General features: G+C 42.7%; 1 protein-coding gene across 11 annotated transcripts in view; it reads right to left on the bottom strand.

Moving 5' to 3' along the window:
• huwe1 (HECT, UBA and WWE domain containing E3 ubiquitin protein ligase 1) overlaps window positions 1-18,650 on the bottom strand; it is a 38,961-nt gene that overhangs the window by 8,739 nt on the left and 11,572 nt on the right. For 7 of the 11 annotated variants that reach the window (XM_030139701.1, XM_030139705.1, XM_030139703.1 and 4 more), the window contains 44 exons: window positions 18,552-18,643; window positions 18,235-18,455; window positions 18,024-18,081; window positions 17,713-17,889; window positions 17,372-17,617; window positions 16,810-16,943; window positions 16,622-16,734; window positions 16,340-16,519; window positions 15,954-16,170; window positions 15,753-15,875; window positions 15,389-15,626; window positions 14,696-15,043; window positions 13,757-13,879; window positions 13,575-13,670; window positions 13,168-13,437; window positions 12,330-12,482; window positions 12,095-12,222; window positions 11,901-11,982; window positions 11,508-11,684; window positions 10,820-11,371; window positions 10,078-10,273; window positions 9,806-9,973; window positions 9,563-9,711; window positions 9,401-9,467; window positions 8,836-9,059; window positions 8,538-8,749; window positions 8,259-8,441; window positions 7,896-8,068; window positions 7,677-7,816; window positions 7,396-7,471; window positions 7,209-7,307; window positions 6,953-7,080; window positions 6,713-6,872; window positions 5,863-6,091; window positions 5,580-5,758; window positions 5,408-5,497; window positions 4,855-5,015; window positions 4,686-4,728; window positions 3,723-4,094; window positions 3,319-3,529; window positions 2,255-2,379; window positions 1,278-1,498; window positions 802-1,193; window positions 11-653 (listed from right to left, as the gene is read on the bottom strand). In XM_030139701.1, the coding sequence (XP_029995561.1) occupies window positions 11-653; window positions 802-1,193; window positions 1,278-1,498; window positions 2,255-2,379; window positions 3,319-3,529; window positions 3,723-4,094; window positions 4,686-4,728; window positions 4,855-5,015; window positions 5,408-5,497; window positions 5,580-5,758; window positions 5,863-6,091; window positions 6,713-6,872; window positions 6,953-7,080; window positions 7,209-7,307; window positions 7,396-7,471; window positions 7,677-7,816; window positions 7,896-8,068; window positions 8,259-8,441; window positions 8,538-8,749; window positions 8,836-9,059; window positions 9,401-9,467; window positions 9,563-9,711; window positions 9,806-9,973; window positions 10,078-10,273; window positions 10,820-11,371; window positions 11,508-11,684; window positions 11,901-11,982; window positions 12,095-12,222; window positions 12,330-12,482; window positions 13,168-13,437; window positions 13,575-13,670; window positions 13,757-13,879; window positions 14,696-15,043; window positions 15,389-15,626; window positions 15,753-15,875; window positions 15,954-16,170; window positions 16,340-16,519; window positions 16,622-16,734; window positions 16,810-16,943; window positions 17,372-17,617; window positions 17,713-17,889; window positions 18,024-18,081; window positions 18,235-18,455; window positions 18,552-18,643 (8,369 nt within the window). The remainder of the gene's footprint in view (window positions 1-10; window positions 654-801; window positions 1,194-1,277; window positions 1,499-2,254; window positions 2,380-3,318; window positions 3,530-3,722; window positions 4,095-4,685; window positions 4,729-4,854; window positions 5,016-5,407; window positions 5,498-5,579; window positions 5,759-5,862; window positions 6,092-6,712; window positions 6,873-6,952; window positions 7,081-7,208; window positions 7,308-7,395; window positions 7,472-7,676; window positions 7,817-7,895; window positions 8,069-8,258; window positions 8,442-8,537; window positions 8,750-8,835; window positions 9,060-9,400; window positions 9,468-9,562; window positions 9,712-9,805; window positions 9,974-10,077; window positions 10,274-10,819; window positions 11,372-11,507; window positions 11,685-11,900; window positions 11,983-12,094; window positions 12,223-12,329; window positions 12,483-13,167; window positions 13,438-13,574; window positions 13,671-13,756; window positions 13,880-14,695; window positions 15,044-15,388; window positions 15,627-15,752; window positions 15,876-15,953; window positions 16,171-16,339; window positions 16,520-16,621; window positions 16,735-16,809; window positions 16,944-17,371; window positions 17,618-17,712; window positions 17,890-18,023; window positions 18,082-18,234; window positions 18,456-18,551; window positions 18,644-18,650) is intronic. The other 4 variants (XM_030139711.1, XM_030139708.1, XM_030139707.1 and 1 more) reach the window with 3 other exon arrangements.

Here is an 18,650-nt window from a genome sequence, read left to right on the forward strand (position 1 = left end):
GGAGTCTTACTTTGGCTAGCTGGATGAGTGTGTCTAACACATGCCGACACACTACTGGAGCAGCTTGTGGGTGGATGTGGACAGTTGAACCTCCACCTCCAGCACATGTGACACCTGCTGCTGTGCCTGAAACTCCGCCCCCTATAGTTCCTGATCCTGCAGAACCCCCGGCTGAGTGCCGGTCTGCATGCTTCCTTCCTGAGGCTCGCTGGATCTGGAAAATGTTTGTTCGGCAGCCCAAAGCTGCATCCATAGAAACAGAGAGCCAGGAGAGCTGACTGGAACTGCGAGACTCCACCCTGTTTAGTAGCTCTAAAGAAGAAGCTGATGAAGAGGAGAGGGCGGATGTGGCTGAGCCTTTTCCTCCACAGCCCCCCTGGATGCTCCTCTTGCCACGGGAGTCTTCCAAGCGTGACGTCTCCACACACACTTCACTCTCACTGCTGCGCTGGAGGATGGACAGCAGGCTGCGAATGACCCACCCACGAGTCTGGGAATGGTAGCAGAGGTTCCTGAGCACACGGTGCAAACGGCTGGTGTTAAGCTTGGGTTCATCCACGAACAGTAACACCAGCAGGCAAGACAAGGCCTCATGATCCAACAGTAATCGACCACGTAGACGCAACAAGGAGTCCACACTGGAACTAGATGGTCTGAGGAAACAAAATCAACACACATACAAGTGTCAGATTGAAATTATTAATTTTTGAAGAAAACCATACATATCACTCTGTCTCTCAGTGTGATGGGTTATCAATGAACACTTCAACTAATATTAATAAATTGTTTAAATCATGTCACCTGTGGTTTGTTCCTCCTCCCATCTGAAAGGTGCCTCCTCTCTGCACAGCCAGTCGGGTGTACTGGACTCCACGGTTGCTGCCTAAACGGCTTGTAAAGGCTGGTGAACGCAAGATGGCTGATAGAGCGGATGATGAGCTATGACCAAACAGTCGCTCATGCATCAGTTGCCTCTGGCGTGCCTCTTGTTCTCTACGCAAAGCAGCTGCTTCAGCAGCAATGTCCGGGGGCATGACAGCCAAAACACTGTCCTCCATGTCTTCGAGGACACTACGCCGGAGCTCTGAGGGCAGCGTCTGGATGAACGTAACCGGGTCCAGAGGAGTGTCTCCTTGTGGAGGCTGCTGAGCTAGCTCTCTGCGCTGCTGTTCTGCTCGTTGTTGGGCAAGAACCTAGGATAAGGGCCATGGTTAGTTTATAGACCTGATTATTTGTGATTGTGCTTAAATTTAAATGATAAATTAAGAGTTTTTCACCTCCTCCTGGATGGCAGGTGGCAGGGCTGCCAGGAACTCTGGGCTGACCTCTGTAACCCCCGGCCCTCCCAGTACAGGTGCAGTAGAGGAAGGGAGGCTGGTGGCAGCAGGAGGACGGGAAGGTGGTCTGATGCCCAGTTGATTTTGCAGCACCTCTCGTCGGATGTCCTCTGGAAGAGCTGCCAGGAAAGATGGGTCCACACCCTCTGGCAGACTGATACCTGCCGAGTCAAAGACAATTCCATAAATAAGATAATATATTTATTTATTTATTAAGATATATATAATATATACAATAAGTACAGCCTGACCGATATGGGATTTTTGTATCCGATGCCGATATTGGGGGCTAAAAAAAGCTGATATCCGATATATCAGCAGACAGCTGATATATTGGCTGATAACAGATATATCGACTGATATATGAAATAAGAACATTGATATACACAGGATATAATAGTCTTATATTACATAATGGTGGACATGTGAACTAACAGTTGCACAAATCTTTGTTAATCTCACAAAGATAATTTACACAACTTTAAAACACTGTATAATAGTTTTATATTAGACTAGTACGTGACCCGTGGGGAACCATGGGTTGTAGATGTGGTAGTTTTTATGCTGGGGAGACCAGACTTTTGGGAAAAGATGTGAGTATGCATTTTATAAGTAGTGACATAAAACTGTTTGGTAAATCATTCTTTAAAATGTAAGCAACAGGTGTGTGTGTGTGGGAATAGCCGCCTGTGATTTTCGGAGCAGGGGGGATAGCGGTCTGTGTCAAAGTGGAGATGAAACTGACACACTTTACTACTCCGCTAACTCTCTGGACAAGTTAAAAAAGTTAATACACTGGTTACATATTGACTGATGTTGATTAATTGGTGATACGCTATAATCGTTGGGCCGATTAAATGGTCGGGCTCTAATAATAAGATATATTAAAATATGTTTTAAACCACAGAGTTGTCTACCTGCAAGAGGATCCTCTTCCTCATTGCTGGTGGAAGGGAGGGGTTCTTCCTGGATGGCCTGAGACTGGCTGTCGGCGCTATCACTTCTGGGCATGGTTTCACCAGGGGATGAGACAGAAGTGGAGCTGGCAATAATAATAATTAAAAAAAAAAAAAAAAAAAAGGGAACAAGTTAACTAAATTGATTTGTACACTGTAAAAGTGACTGTGACTACAAATAATGCACAGGAAAATACTTTGGAATTCAGAACACCTCAATAAATCCTGTGTGAATTCTGACAGCACAATTTTAAATATTGTCAATAGAGATATCTACCAAACCAATAAATTAAAAAAGTATTTTGGTATTTTGTAATGACCACTTATAAATGTCCATGTACAAAGATAATTTAATTTTTTAAAAGTTGGCTGCATCAATAACGAAGTCCACACCCTAAATTGAGTATAAAATGTGTTTGAGGCATCACAATGGTGCCACCACTGAAAACACAGGTGGTGCATGTATAGTTTTTAGAAACCTCGACCAAACTGATGCAAGCCACTGTTTTTTTTGGAGTGTCTTCACCTCAACTTCGACTACCTTTGGTAAGAATCACACTATGTCTAAAAGCTTTTCAGGTTTGGTTGTCCTGTGTATTATAATTTGAACTCCCACCCCATTTCTGATCTTGTACTTTTGTGTTCAAATAAAAATGTCCTGGAGATTCCAACTCATTTTTAGTGAATCACAGCAAAGTTCACTTAAAGCAAAACATTAACATGCAAACATCCCAGATACACAATTCTGCTTAGTCCTGTCAGACTGCAGTCAGCCACTGTGCAGTGTTACACCACTTCAGTCCCTTCTATGTACTTGCACCCACTGAGTTGGCATCTGGCTGAATTTACATTGAATTTGGTCTTGCCTATTTTTCTCTTTCCGTTTTCATCTGAACAACTAAATTGTCACTTGAGGTGGAATAAAACTACATGTTAAAAAGCAGGAACTTTGAAGCCATGATAAAAATCTTAATTTTGTAAGAACTATACTGATTAATAAAATAGTGCACAATAAAGCTCCTCACCCAGTCTCTGCATCAGTCTGTCTGTCAGTCAACCCACTCTCCCCACTGCCAGAAAGCTCCTGTGACAGGTGGGCAGTCTGGGCAGGGGTGGGAGCAGCTTCTTCTTGTGTAGCAGAGGCAGGACTGCTGGTATCCATGGGTGACCCTTCTAGCTGTGATACACCAACTACTGCAGGCTCTGAAGTCTCCACAATGTCTGGACTAAGAGAGGCTGTGAAAAAAAAAACATTTAGAAGACGGAATCAATCCACAGACTGCGGCAAAATTCCTTGTGCTTGGCTCATTTTAAGTGTCTGGAAAATTATCTCCAGCTACCGGCATGGATGACACCATGACAGACATTATAGTTTTGTGTCCTTACGTTTGGCAGGTCTGTATAGAAAGAGTTTTCAAAGTTATTCTACCTTCCCTGCCTTCATCCAACGCTCCTTCTCCTCCACCACCTCCTCCGGCTCTCTCACCAATTGTGGGTGCCGGGGACATTTCCATCTGAGATGCCTCCACTTCACCGCTTGGCCTGTCAGCTGCTGACAAGGGTGGAAGTCCTGCTCCTGCCAGAGCAGCCAGGGAGCTGGCATGTGATTCGGCCAGTAGCAGGTCAGCAATTGGCTGGTGGACCTGCTGGCTGATGGCAGTCTCTAGGGAGACAAGGGCCTGTTCATGAGGAGCCGGGGTAGTGGGAGTGACCTCGCCAGATGGGGGAGCAGTGAGGAAGCCCTCCGAGACCCTGGGTGGGTCCAGGCATGACACTGCACTACCCTGAGCCTGCTCACCTTCTGAAACATCCACAGAGAAAATGCATGTATGTGACAACACTAACAGAACCTGTTTTTCAGTAAAAATGAATACATAACAAGATTTCCAGTGTTCTCACTACACTGCCCAACAATTACTTATGAATAATTAAATATTGTTTTAGTATAGAATATTTCCTTAATAGACAATGTGCTGAAATCCTAAAAAGAAAAATTCTATACAGTTGCAAAAGGCCTTTACTGAGGAAGGCAGTAAGTTGTATAGTTATCTCCTGAACGGGGTGCGCAATCCTGATCCCCAACAACAACACAACTTACTACCTCACCACAGCAGAGACAAATGTGCTTGCATTTTGCAAAACAGTAGATTTGCTTGTTGTGGTTGAAGATGCCAAGCTGATATGGCGTTGCCCTAAGAAAGACAGTAGACTGTATAGTTATCTCCCAGATCTGGTGTGATCCTAAAACTATACAAACTACTACCTCATCCCAAAGCACGCTCTTCTGGCTGGTTCTCTCTGGGTACCCATCGTTGAGTTGTATCCATTTACCCTAGGACCAAACATGTTTTCATTTTAAAAAGGACACAATTAATGTCGTCTTTGCAAGTACCTGCAGTGTTCTCTGCACCATTTACTGTCCCCAGTCCAGAACCCTGTTGAGAAAAACAGTTGATGCTCAGCAAATTGGGAAAAAAAAAGAAAAAAAAAAAGATAAGATACAACTCCCTTGAGTATCCCCTCTTCCATCAGAGACCCCCCCCCAAAAAAAATTTGCCAACCTGTAGGCTCTGTTCCCTAGCTTGTTCTGCTCCAGATGCTCTCCTTTCATTCTGCTTCGACTCCTCCTCCTCAGCTAGTTGCCTTCTTCGCTTTTCCCTGCGCTCCTCCAACTCCTCATCTCGCAGACTCTCCAAATGCTGAAGGATTGGAACTTTCACCACTGCAAACATTAAATCAGAAATGAATCTTGGTGCACACTGCATTCAATGCTGCTTCTAAGAAATATACAGCCTTTATCAAAGCAGAATTTCATTATCATGAAATCACACACCAAATGAGGAAAACCTGTGCTGAAATAAGACTTTTAGAATTGAGTTGAATATTTATTGTGTAGAGATGAGTAAAATGCATAATAAAAACAACAATAACCATAATACAATGTATACATACATGACCACTATATTCATCATTTCTAACTTCTCACGATCAGTTTCTCCAAAATGTAAATATTTTCTAAAAGCAGAAATATACATTTCCATGCCCAAGTAATCCATCATGGCTATATGCAATTCTACAGCAAATAGTCACACCCCTGGCATAGGCCTGACTTACCTGCTACACAATCATGCATGCTCTCAGCATCTAGCACTTTACACTCATCTGTCCATCTTGTTAAGGCAGTGGGAATACTGGAGAGAGTGCCTAGAAAAAGAACAATCACTCAAAACCACAGAAAATGAAAAGACTTCTAAGAATCTTATCTGAGGCTTGTGGAGATGCTTACCTGCTTGTCCTCCTGTGCTGCTCTGTTCATGGAAGAAATCATCAAACAACTCATCATCAGAACGAGCAATAATGTGAACATCTTCATTTCCAACCAAGAGTCGAGCACGACCACGAGACTGCAGAGGCAGAGAGCTGGACAACTGTAAAATGTCTGCTGCAGCACTGGGGCCTAGCAATCTGATTGAGGAGGTAGAAGAGCAACACACATTTGAATCAGTAATCATGAATTGATGCAGGGGAAAAAAATAGTAATGTATTGCAGTAATGCAGCATGCTTTCACCTCTGCAGGATAAGAGGAGGGTTGGGCTGCCGGTTGCCAGGGTAGTGGACATGGATGGTGTGTCCACTGTTGGCAGTGAGTTGGCGCAATGTTCTTTGGCTGCGTCCCATCCCCTGTGCCAGACGGCTGCTAGTACCTGCCACACCTAGAGTGAGGGAACCATGGTCGGCATGGCGCACCATCAGTGGGTGAGAGCTGGGAATGTTTCCTGGGGAGGGAGGTATGTCAGCTGATGGAAGAAAAGGAAACTAAATATTAGAAATGGTTGCCCTGTTGCAAATTTTGCATTAATGTTTATAATAAAACTAACCACTATGTGGTGGAGATACCCTGACAGTCATATATCAGGTTTGTTGCCTTAATCAATCAGATGTATCAGTGGGTAAAAAAATACCTGGGTTAGAGCTCCTACCAGTCAGTAATAGAGCAATAACAAGTAATCAACAAGTTGCCAACTACTAAATGAACTGATAGGTATTATAATGAATTGTTTTGAATAGTTAAAAAACAACAACCACATTTTCTGATTTCAGCCTCTCAAAGCTACATTATTTTCTTTTGTCTTCCAACAGTAAACTGCCAAATATCTTTGATGTGTGGACCAAAGCAAGATATTTGAGGTTGGTGCTTTGGGGAAAAACTTCCTTGATATTTTTATAGACAAATCAATTGATAGAGAAAACAGATCTCAACAGAAATTGACAAATGAAAGTAACTGTTAAAAGTCTACTGAATACTCATCTACCCTGGCACATATGCAATTACATAGCAAGATGAAATTTTATATTATTTAGTCTAACAAACATTCTTTAAAATTAATTAATATGATGCTCTGGTTCAGAATTTTTACCGTTGTTGGAGAACATGTTGTCAAACTCTATGATGAGGTCATCATCTCGGTCAAATCGTTCAAAGCGAATATGGGGAGCTGCATTAATGTCAGGGAAGTCTTCATCCAACTCCATCTCTGAACCTTCATCGTCATCATCTTCATCTCCTTCTTCATCATCCTGCAGAAAAAGTGGTGCCAATGAGTCTTTAAAATAAGCATAATACAAAACTATATTTACTTCATTGAATTAATACATACCTGATCCTCCTCCTCCTCCTCCTCTTCCTCCTCCTCCTCATCTTGACTGTCTTCATCGTCATTGCTGCCACTTGAATCTTCCTCCTGTGTGTGCTCCTCATCTTCTGGCTCCAGGATGTTCATAGAGTCTAATGGTAGAGAAAAACAAACAGATCATATTTCATCAGATCAGAAAACTTCAAGATAATTCATTACAGTAGCGTCAGCTGGTCTGAGGTAATTTGGGATGCAACACACAGTTGTGTCACCGTTTTACCTTCTCGATTAGCCTGAAGAGTAGATGCTTGGCTGATATTAGAGGGAGCCTCATCCATCAGTACATCCTCTTGCGACTCATCCTCACCACTGCGCCCCACTGACATGACAACAAATAAAATATGAGCATTGGATTTCTCTCAAACACGATGCACACAGACTATCGAAGTGCAGATGCTGTGGCTTACCTATGATCGTGCTGTTTACCGTGCCGGCATCTCTCTCTAGCAGCTCATCAATCAGATCCACTAACTCATTCTCCACCTACAAGCAACAAAAATGTTTACAGTCATGGAACAGGGTTGGACTTGGACACTTGAGGCATCTTAAAATTATAACTAAAAGTACTGTACTACGAGGATAAAAAAGGAATTTTCCATTTCTGGCACCTCTTAACAAAAACCAGAATGTACTAGGAAATGTGGTGAATGGCTGTTGGAATACTTAGTGCAAGATAAAAATCAATCACCTGCATAGCCTGTGTACTGAGAACCTCTGGCTGACCAGCAATGACCACTGTATCCCCCTCTGTCTCTCCGTCCATCAGGTCACCGTCTGTTCCTTGGACTCTGTGGTTTCCTTCCACTGCCTCGGTCTCACCAGACTCACCTGGAGCAGATACTGCAGATTAGCAACAAACATATGAAATTACTGGAACTAAAGTATCCCATCTCTCATCTGCTCCTACCTTGGTCCTGAGTGTTGCTGTTGCTGTCTCTTGCAGTTCCCACAGTATCATGTTCAGTCTTGTTCTTACTTGAGCCTCCTTTGCCCCCAAACAGACTGCTGGGCTGGTTCACAATGCGGGACAGTGTTTCCAATGGCTTCAGGGCAGCATTCACTGTATTAGCCATGTTTGGACTAAAGCAGATTAAACACAGGAAACACAGAGTCCATTTATGATGATATCCTAAGTATGAACAACAATATTTTGAATGTGAGATGGCACAGGATGCCACAAAACAGAGATAACGGTTGGCTCTATCATTCCACACTATGTCATAAAGGCCACTCACAAAGCCAGATGAAATAATTTGGTGAATGTTTGTACCTGGACAAATCCAAGCTGTGAGGTACTCGGGCCAAGTCATTGACCAGGCCTTTCTTTAGAAAGAGTCTGATGATGTTATTCATTCCATTGTGCTGGGTCTTCGCAGCTGCTGTACTATAGAAGCTGGAGGTGGAGGGACATGATTCCATGATGGTGCTAATGATGCACATTACTGCCTGAAGCCTGCAAAGAGCAGAAAGCATGGTTTAAAGTTGAAACACAAAATAGCTTTTAAACATGAATGGGCAAAATCTGTATTGGCTGATAATGACTACTTACCTTGCATGCTTTTCAGCACCTTCGGCCATTGCTAGAGCTCGACTGAGGGCCGCCTTGACCTCATTGACTAGGGCTACTTGGGCATCAGTGCCTGTACCAGCAGCAGCCAAACTGGCAAGGAAGAGACGAGCTAGGGCTGGAGTGTCCTTGTCCTCAGAATTCTGGGTATGGGGTAGCAAGTGATCCAGTACAAATGCTAGGACACTGCAATCCTGTTGAAAAACAGTAAAGTCAAAAAGGTAAAATACTGAAAAACAGAGGACTGAAAAGTGGACAAAGTTTTGGTTGAACTACTCACCTCCTTAATCAGCTCCGACTGTCCAGCAGTGTAACAGTAGGAGGCGATTAGTGTGGCAATCCCCACGTAGGAGCGCACAAGTTCAGCCAGCAGTCTGAGTATGGTGGAGGTCGGCATTAATGGCTTGCTCGCCTTCACCTTAGCAGCTTTACTCTCTTCTGAGCTGGTGCCCTTCTCTCCCTCCTGTTCTTTCTTTTCCTCTCGCATTTCTTCTGGTGTGGAGGCTGAGGATGTTAGGATATCACAAAAATAAGTTACAGTCTTATACAGTTTGTCATACTTAAATATTAAGACAGCATTCAAAAGGTTAAAGTCAGGAATTAAAAAGACATTTTAGATCTGTGTATATCAACATATATCTGCAGCAAATAGTTTCCTTTACATAAAAAATATTGACCTTAATAGCCAAGTTCAAGAGCTACAATATATAAAATGGATTACATAGGATATCAACTGTAGAGTAGATCTCTCTCTACACTGTGAGCATTTAGCCTTTAATCATGAGTAGGATTTTGACATAACAATATCATACTGATTGCTGATCAAGTAGTGAATTTCCTTTCACCTTCTCCTTGTGGTGTTCCAGACTGGGAAGTTTCAGCCACACCTCCATCAGCAGCAAACACTTGAGTCTAAATGAGATGTCTGTATTATTAACTGAACAGGGATACATTAAATCAAATTTTAATACAAAATCTACACAATCCTATTTGTCAATTATACTCACATTGATATGGAATGCGGACTGGGAGTCAAAGTCACTGCCCTGACGTGTGAGTCGGTACTGCTGGTAAACATCATCGCCAACATCTTGCAATATCTGGCATAGGTCTTGACCACCAGGTACTGCAGATGCACGCTCCTCTGGGCGCTCAGCTGCGTTACACACATGAATAAAAACTTTGATAAAACGTTCAAAAGACTTGTGTGGTAATAAGGTAGCTGTAAGGGTCTCAACAATATGTCTTACTTTCTTCGGGTGCATGATAAGCAGCCAAAGCATTGAGCATGTCATATATAACCTCCTTGATTGTGTCAGGGATAGATGGTAAAGGGGAAAGTTTTAACGGAGTCGTCTTCACCAGCTGCACAGCATTGGGCCCCTTAATTCGAAGGTTCTCAAACTCATCGTCAGACGCTGAAGAAAAAAATATCATACTAAGACTAAAATACATACTGTGGCAACATACATAAACCTTCATTTCATGTATCGTTCACATTTACCACCACTGGTACACTGACCTGTGCCAGCTCCACGAGGTGCAGGCAAGGCGATTCGGACACAGTTGCTGGCAGTTTCTGCAAAACATTCAGGATTGCGGCAAGCAGCTGGGCCCAGGACACGCAGGATATAATTGATTTCCCTGGAACCGAGACTGCCTGACACAACTCCTGAGGTGGTACTTCCTGCTCCACTGGTCACAGCTGACCTCACAACCTATGGCAAAAATGTAAGTTTTTGGTATCAGAGCTAAAAATTACCATTTAGTGTGTCATATTTTACACAAACGAAATAACATGTTTGCAGTGTTTTTACGGATAGCAATCCGTGATAATCAAAGAGACTGAAATTCAATATCTGGAAAACCCACACCAAGAAAAAAAAAAATCTTTGTTGAAATTAGCCTTACACTAATTTTAAATGCAAAAAAAGCTTGCTCTATTTCTTAAAAAGTCAATATACTTTACAGGTTAATAGTAATTTTCTATGGAAAATGTCAAATACAGCTTGTCACAATTTAATTTGTACAGAAATTTGGGGACTAATTTAGTAGACTATCACTAGTAGTCTAACAGAGTATTGACAACAAATGGAGAGTGGCAGCTGCATCAGAGCCAAAGAGATACATTTCTTAATTCATGCATTTTATCAGATAAAGAAATAAACAGTTATAATCACAAATGCTACATATTAGATCCAATATTCAACTATAAAAATAACTGGTCAACTCTTACTGTGTTAGTTCAAAGAGTGGGTTCTAACCTTTTCCATGGTGTGGCGAAGTGTCGCTGGATCTTCTATGATGTGTCTGAACAGCAGAGTAACAAGTGGAGTAAATCCATTGAAGCCAGAGCTCTGAGTCAGGCCCAAAATCATTCGTGTGCTCTTCAGCTCAGCAAACATCATAGCATAGTGGTGATTGCGTGTAAGGCGCAAACAAAGACGCAATGTTGCATGGAGAGTGTCTGGGTCGACAGGAACACTGATCATACTGACACAAGCCCGAATAAGGATGGTGGTCATGTCCTCACTCAAACCCTGTACAACAATATCAGAACCCTGAGAATGGTCAGGCTCCATGGAAGACGAGGCCCCAGATGTGCTCTCCTTCAATTGGCTTGAATCCACTTTAGGAGCACCCATCTCCACTGGTGCCCCAGAGTCTATATCAGTCTGAGTTTCTTCAACTTTGCTCCTGTCCCCATCTTCTCTCTCCGAGTCCGTCATGCTACTTGACTTGGCAGGCTTGGGCAAGCGAGGAACTCTCTGGACAGTCAACATCACTGGCCTCCTGTTACCGGTCTCTTCATTTACCTGTCCAATTGCAAAGTTAGATTCAGAAAAGCACCCAAATTCTCCAAGTAAACAACCATAAAATGTTAAAAAAAAAAAAAAAAAAAAAAAAAAAGTTATGTTCTCTATTGTTGATAAAGATGCGATTGTTACATACCTGCACCATGGTGTTGAACTGCACAGTGTATCTCCTGCGTCCAGCTGTGAACCGCACACTGCTCTCCCCAGCTCGCCATGCTGAATCTATGGTGCTGTTGTTCGATGCACTGTAACTGCACCAGCGGCCTGAGCGATCATCAAACCATCGCCAGTTATTTCCATTGGGCTGCAGGTACTAAAAGGAGATAGAATGAACATTCAATATTAAAAAGGAACATGACAGGATGTGGAAAATAAATGCATCATACACTTATTCAGCAATTACGCCACAAAAGCACCTTTACAATGTTGAATTTATGGAAGCTATGCTATAGATTGTATTAACAGTGTTTTATCTACTTCCACTACACACCACATTTTTATAAACTTCTTTCATCAGAGTGACCTCTACCTTGTTCATTTGTGCTCTGCGCTTTGAGGAAACTGCCATTTTCTCATAGAAATCAATGATCAGCAATACTGGTGTGATCCATCTGCAGGAAAAAAAGATTTGCAACAGACCTCAGTTAGGAGTTCAATTTGTGTAACCTTTGCAACATGCTGGTTTGTGTAATTAAGTAATATGGGGGGCTGTGCAGCACTCACTTTGGTGTCTGGATGTCTTTTTGTTCCTTGGCAGCCTGCAAGCAAGGCTGCACCACCTCAAGCAGCTTAATCAGCAAATCAAGAATGCCACTGTTCTCTACCACTCTAGCACACACCAGCTTCAGCTCCTTCCAAGACAGAAAAACAATTTAGTAAGTTTAATTAATTAATGACTAAAGAACTGTCCAACTAACCACAGATTTTCAAGCTGCAACCTTGAATGCATTTCTGTTACCTCAAAGAGCAATGTCAGTAGCAGAATCCGAGTTGCCAGTTTGGAGGCCTGGGGCAGTGTAGCCATCTGTCGGGTCCACTCAGACACAGTCTTTGTGTCACTGGTCGTCAGGGGCACAGCTGCCTTGATAAGTACGTCTGCTGCCTCCCACACCTACACATAAAATGCATATAGTCAGGTTGAGGAAGACAGTGCTCCTATATTAAGACAAGGTTTGTATGCTTTGTACAGCTAGTTAAGTTTCAGTGATTTACATGGACCAAGTTCAAAGATATTTCCACAATAGTAATTAAAAATAACAAGATGCAAAATGGGTGACAAAAGTGTACAATTCAAAGGCATACAAAAAGGATCATTTTGGGATATTCAACTGAGTATGAACAAACAAGGATATTCCAAGTGTATTATACAACTTTATGCCATTCCATGATATGGGACTGAATGCTGATTTGTATGTAAAGAACTATGGATGAATTTTCAACAAAAACCTTTATGCTTGCTCTCAAGTGCCTCAATCCCTCTATTCTGCTCCTCAATAGCAGCAGCAGTATAAAACTATAACAACCATTAGCTTGGAAAGGAGTCAGTTAACATTTACACAAAAATAGTTCCATGCATTATTCAGATTCCATCACACAGATCATATCACACTGTAAGCACATATAAACGCAACATATTGCACCAGTACCAGTGATTCAACTACAGATACAATAGAAAGACTCACATGTTCCATGTTCCTAAAACACTCTCTCCAAACCATAAAAGATGTCTTTTAGTGTGTATGTGTGGTAAACAGTAAAGAACAAACTGTAGCATAGACATGCATTTATAAACTAACCTGGTGAACAACCTGACCAAGGATAAGGTCTCTGTACTCTGGGCCACTCCTCTTGATGGCGGTCATCAGCAGGTCACAGAGACGGTAGACAGTGTCAGGCAGCTCATCCAGAAGGTGGAAGCACCCAGGCAGCATGGAGTCAGTGAAGGTATGCAGCTCCTGGGGGTCCAGTGGTTCAGTCTCCATGAAGCGCTCCAAACAGCGGGCCTCTTCTTCCTCTGCCCGCTCCCTAGCTCTCCTGTCTTCCTCTTCACGTCGACGTGCTGCTTCCTAACAGAGACAGATATAATATCAATAGCCACTCGGCCACTAAATGACTGTTTAGAAATTGATGAGACTGTATTTAGTAACGGATGGTTTCAACATAACAGTTTCTCCATGTAATTTGAGCATTAAGGATGATGTACCTCTGGAGAGTCAGAGCGTTGCTCCATGCTGACCTCCTGCCCAAGAGACATGGCAATAGCCCTCATCATCTGGTCTTCCTCAGACATAGTCAGGTCCTAGATGTATCAAGTGCAACATGTTATCTACAATACTTTAAGTTTCAAAGACTGTAACACCATATGTATTGTCTGCAAAGCCTTACCCTTACTGCTCCACCAAGAAGTGGAGGAGGGTGGGTAAGTAAGTATTCTGTGGCTTGCTCCATGGTGCTGGTGTTCAATAAAGCCTCCATGGCATGCTCTCGTGAGAAACCCATATCCATCAGCTAGAATACCACAGAAAAGAGGAAGAAATATGCTTACAAGAGAAAACACAGTACCATGAAAGAAGGGCAAGAAGAAGGCGAGATTGTGACTCTTAAATCATAAGAGTTGAAAATGTCACAAAGGGCAAAATGAAGTCAGAAAAAATATGAAGGATAAAAAGACAATCCTTTACTTACTCTCTTTTCTTCTTAAATAATGGTTGAGTGGCCTTCTAAATAAGCCTTAATCACAGCAAAACAACTGATCCAAACTTTTACTTTCAGATTACTACACAGAAAATCTGTGATACATTCTGAATCCCATTAGTCTGGTTAAAATACCTGCATCACACTTGTCTTGTCACATTATTTCTTTCTCCTCAACTCCTCCTGTTCTTTACTCCCTCCCTCTATCCTGTCTCCCCTCTCCCTGAAAACTCTTATACCTGCTGGAGCTGCTGCTGGCGGACCTGTTCGTGCCTCTCTCCCCCTCTGCATCTTCCCTGTTATAAAACAAATTGCGGCCCAGGATTCAGTTTATGCAGAATATGGGGGAGGAAGATTGGTAAACACAGCTGGTCTGTTTTAGTGTACTGCTCACGCGGCCACCCAAATATATTATGCAGTTAACCTGTGCTGTCAAAACTGCCTTCAGTGGTGGTACAGCAAGAAGCTGTGTGAAGAACCTGTCAACCTACAAACGATACTAAGCAACTGAAAAACCCAGTAATAAAGTGCACACACAGCACAATATTCACACAGCGATTCAAAAACAGTTACTGAAAAGAAAGCCCAAGTTCCAAAGATAGGAGTGACTCGCACAGCTTTCCATCATACCTGTGTGAGCTGAGCCTGGTTAACCTGGGGCTCACGGCGGGTAGAAGAGTTGGAGGTATCATCAGCTGATCCTGCTGTTGGCCCACTAGAACCTGTTCCAGTTGCTGGAGGTCCCTCGCTGCTTGTTGTAGATGCTCCAGGGGCTCCACTGGCTCCCAGAGATCCAGCAGAGGGAGCCTCCTCATCTGGACGTACGGTCCCCTCCCTTTCCTTGGCTAGACGCTCCTGGATTACAGGCTCCCCTCTCAGGATGTGACAAAGAATGGCCAGCATAGACTCAGCCATCCTGCCTCCATACACCTTCAGTGGTTTCCTATTCCACAAACTGCGGATGCAGTTGAATGCAGCCTTGGTGAACAAGAAACAGTGTTTAATAGCACATAGAAGTATATGAAATATCTTAGACAGGAAAAGTCTCAAAGTAATGTATACAAGAAATACATAAACATAGTGCATTCCAATAAGGTCAAGTTCACAAGGGGAGAAATCGACCTTCTGTGGTATTACTATCTTGCATTACTTAAATCTCACATCTAACTCTAAATCTCAAAGTATCTGTGTTTTGAGACTGTGGATGTATGCATTGCAGATCCAGTCTCTGTTTCATATCCATTATACCTCAAGTAAAAAAAAAAAAAAATATTTTATTAACTATAAGTAGGAATTTCTAATTTGGAGGAAGTTGCTACTTACCTTCTGGGTGACAATGAGGAATCGAAGGGCACTGAACTGAGGCATGGTGGGTGTCACCCCAGGCATTTTAGCTGGCAGGGAATGTGGGGAGTCCAACACAGTGCTTGGGTTTACCATCTTCTCAACTAACATTAACCAGGCATCCAAGAACTCTCCTGTCCCATCTGGTAGCTCAGCATGCTCCAGACCCTCAGACACAGGCACCTTACCACCCATTGACAGAGCCCAGTTAAACGTCCTGCACACAACAAAACCAATGGCAATACAGTTAGGAAAAAATTGTTATAATACTATAATTGTTGATTAACACTTCCAAGAAAAAAATGCATTTCATCTGATGTTACCACATTTAACTAGGACTTACTCAAATAAGGCATCATGCCCTCCAGAACAGAAGAACTTCTGCAACATGAGATGGTAGGGATACTTCCTCTCATCAAACAGCATGGGAGATGTGAAACCCACTGAGCAGATGAAAAAGGTCAGCCTGGGAAAAGAAAATAATTTAATATAAATTTTCTGTGGATCCATAACTAAACAGCAAAATGTCATAGTCTGTTTTTACCTGAAGCGTGGTGTGGGTGTGTACGGTGGAGGCTGCCAGCTCAGACCCTTAGTGAGCAGTTTGGTAAGGGCAGAAGCAGTGGCCCGGGCAGCAGGTGTTGGTGTGGTGCCTGTGCTAGTTGCATGGTGGGAGCGGCGCTGTCGCACTGGTGAGCCCACACATAGCTTCACCAACAGGCCAAAGAGCTCAGCCAGTGCCCTGCCAAGTCGTGATGAAGCTGGAGGAAAAATAAGGGATGATGAATACACTTAGTTAATGAGAGTTTTGGTGTTCCCAATAACCAGCTATTCAGCCATTGTTAAAGACCCTAGAGATGTTTTAATTATCAGTAAAAAAAAAATTCAATGCATAAAACAAAAGATTCTGTTCTCAGGGACTGAACTTACCAGATAGCAGAGGTTTAATCTGTTTGATGCGAGTGGCCATAGCTGGAGTCAGTTTGGATTTGGCCTTGGGGTCTGTTGCAGTGGGCTCGTCGGTCTCCATGGGAGCCAGTGTATCCCCATCTAGACCCATGCCTTCCAACAATCCACCAGCAGATGAGTCAACAGATACTGCTTCAGACTCTGTTACAAAAAAGTAATAGTATAGACAGATATTGAGGGAGGATTTTTTTTTGGGATATGTTTGGAAATTGCTGTTATCAATTTACAAACAAGTAACATTACCCGTTCTCCTGGAGCCAGAGGCTATGGCTGTAGCAGTGCTGCCAGATGGTTTCTCCTCTTTGGGCACCAGTTTCTGCATGTCAGCCTGGCCAAACTCACAACCTGGCGGCAGACTGTTTAGCAGAAAGAAGTGTTAAGGTCTCCAGAAGAACACACAATAAATTTAAGGTGGTAAATGATAGATTCACCTGTTAGGTGTGCAAAGGGACAGCAGGACAGTGCTTTCCCATACTAAAGAGCAGTAGAGCTGACTGAGCTTGTTGAGGACGCTCAAACCCAGCTGGGAGCCCCACTGGTTGACTGAGATAGCCCTGATTTCACTCTGCTCAGAAAGAAACATGACACATTCAGAATACAAAAGTTCAGAGGAATACATCTAATTTATGATCTACATTAGACTGTACTGACATTCTGTAAAATACAGTCTGATGACAATGTTACCCTGTCAGAGACTCACAGATGTTTAATAGTTTACCACATTAACAAGCATTTGATTTAATCCATTAGAAAAAAAAAAAAAAAAAAAAAGAAAAACACATGAATCAAGTATACATGAAAAACCTAGGGTAAATAAACAAAAAGAAATTGACTACACAGATAATAGTCTACTCATATAATGCAGAGCTATCATGACTAATGTATTGAAATCTGGGAGGAGGTTGTCAGTACTATATCATTATTAATTAACTTTTACTAATGATCCAAAAAATAAACTGAACAGATCACCAATCTTGTAAAAAAAACACTTACCTGTCCTACTCGGCAAGTATGGACAAACATGAGGATGTAGGCGTGCGCTGCTGTAAGAGCATGTAGCAGAGGTGTAGCACGTGCTGACAATGTAGCATCAGTGACGTGGCCCGCATTAGCCAATTCTCTGAGAAGCACAGACCCCCCAGGCACCTCGATTGGGCGATGAAGAGGCTCCAATGATGTCAAAATACTATCCAGTTGGCACAGGCCCTCCTGGAGGACCTTGGGCTCATGGGAAAGAGTCTGAAAGGGTGTGTTTAATTAGTAATTAGTATTTCACATTTGATGTTCCTAATGAAATAGTTTAAAGTGAGAAACAGTGGACTTTATGCTCTCACCAGTATGGACTTGCAGACACCAGCTACAGCCTGGCAGGCAGCAGAGGTGGGGAAGTCAATGGGCAGGTTGGGCAGGCCCAGAATAGAAACCAGAGGTAGGAGCCCCTTCTGGTTGACAAACTCCTGACAGTGGTCGTCTGTGGTGTTGTTGCTTAGTATAGATTCCACAAACTTCATCTACAAGATAAATGTATCCCACATCAGTAACCCAGAATCTGATCTGATAACAGAATTTAAATGCAATATTCACATTACTTCTTGTAAAAATGTAGACCAAACCAGATTAAACTGGTCAATGAATTAACACTCACCACATTCAGGATATAATCCATGAGGGGAATTGGTATCCGTTCCTCAGTACCCACCACCCTGCATTAAAAAAAACAAACAAACAAAAAAAAAAAACACATCGTCTAAAGGATATTTATCATATGAAATTCCTGGAATAAATTGAACTGAAGAGGAGGAGCTCTTTAAGGAGTTGTTGTTCTATTCTATTGTGATATGAACTCAGCATCATACAGTTCAAGTGGCACTGACTGTCTGTTGCTCTCTGGTTCCCCCTGCTGTTGGCTGAAGGTGTGAAGGGCCTCCTCTTCCTCTTCATCCTCACTTGAAGCCTCCTCAGCTGCATGACTGGATCTTGCTGGTGGCACTGCAACAGTACCATCTGCTTTCTGTATAGATGGTTTCTGGCAGATGTACTCAGGAGCTCTGCCCAGGTTGCAGATCTCCTCCAGTAACTGTAACATAAATTTAACTTTAGTAATCCTGCCAGATAATGAAGGGGCACCTCCAGGTGCACTTGTAATTAAAATTAAATCAATTAAGCTCACTACCTTAATAATGGCAGTAGTAGCATCAGTCTTCAAAGTGGGCTGGTGTCTCATGAGCTCATCGACAGCACTGCCCAAATTTGATGCGGTGTCACCTAAAGG

The sequence above is a fragment of the Sphaeramia orbicularis genome, chromosome 7 (genome assembly GCF_902148855.1).
Source record: "Sphaeramia orbicularis chromosome 7, fSphaOr1.1, whole genome shotgun sequence".
NCBI classification, from domain to species: domain Eukaryota; kingdom Metazoa; phylum Chordata; class Actinopteri; order Kurtiformes; family Apogonidae; genus Sphaeramia; species Sphaeramia orbicularis.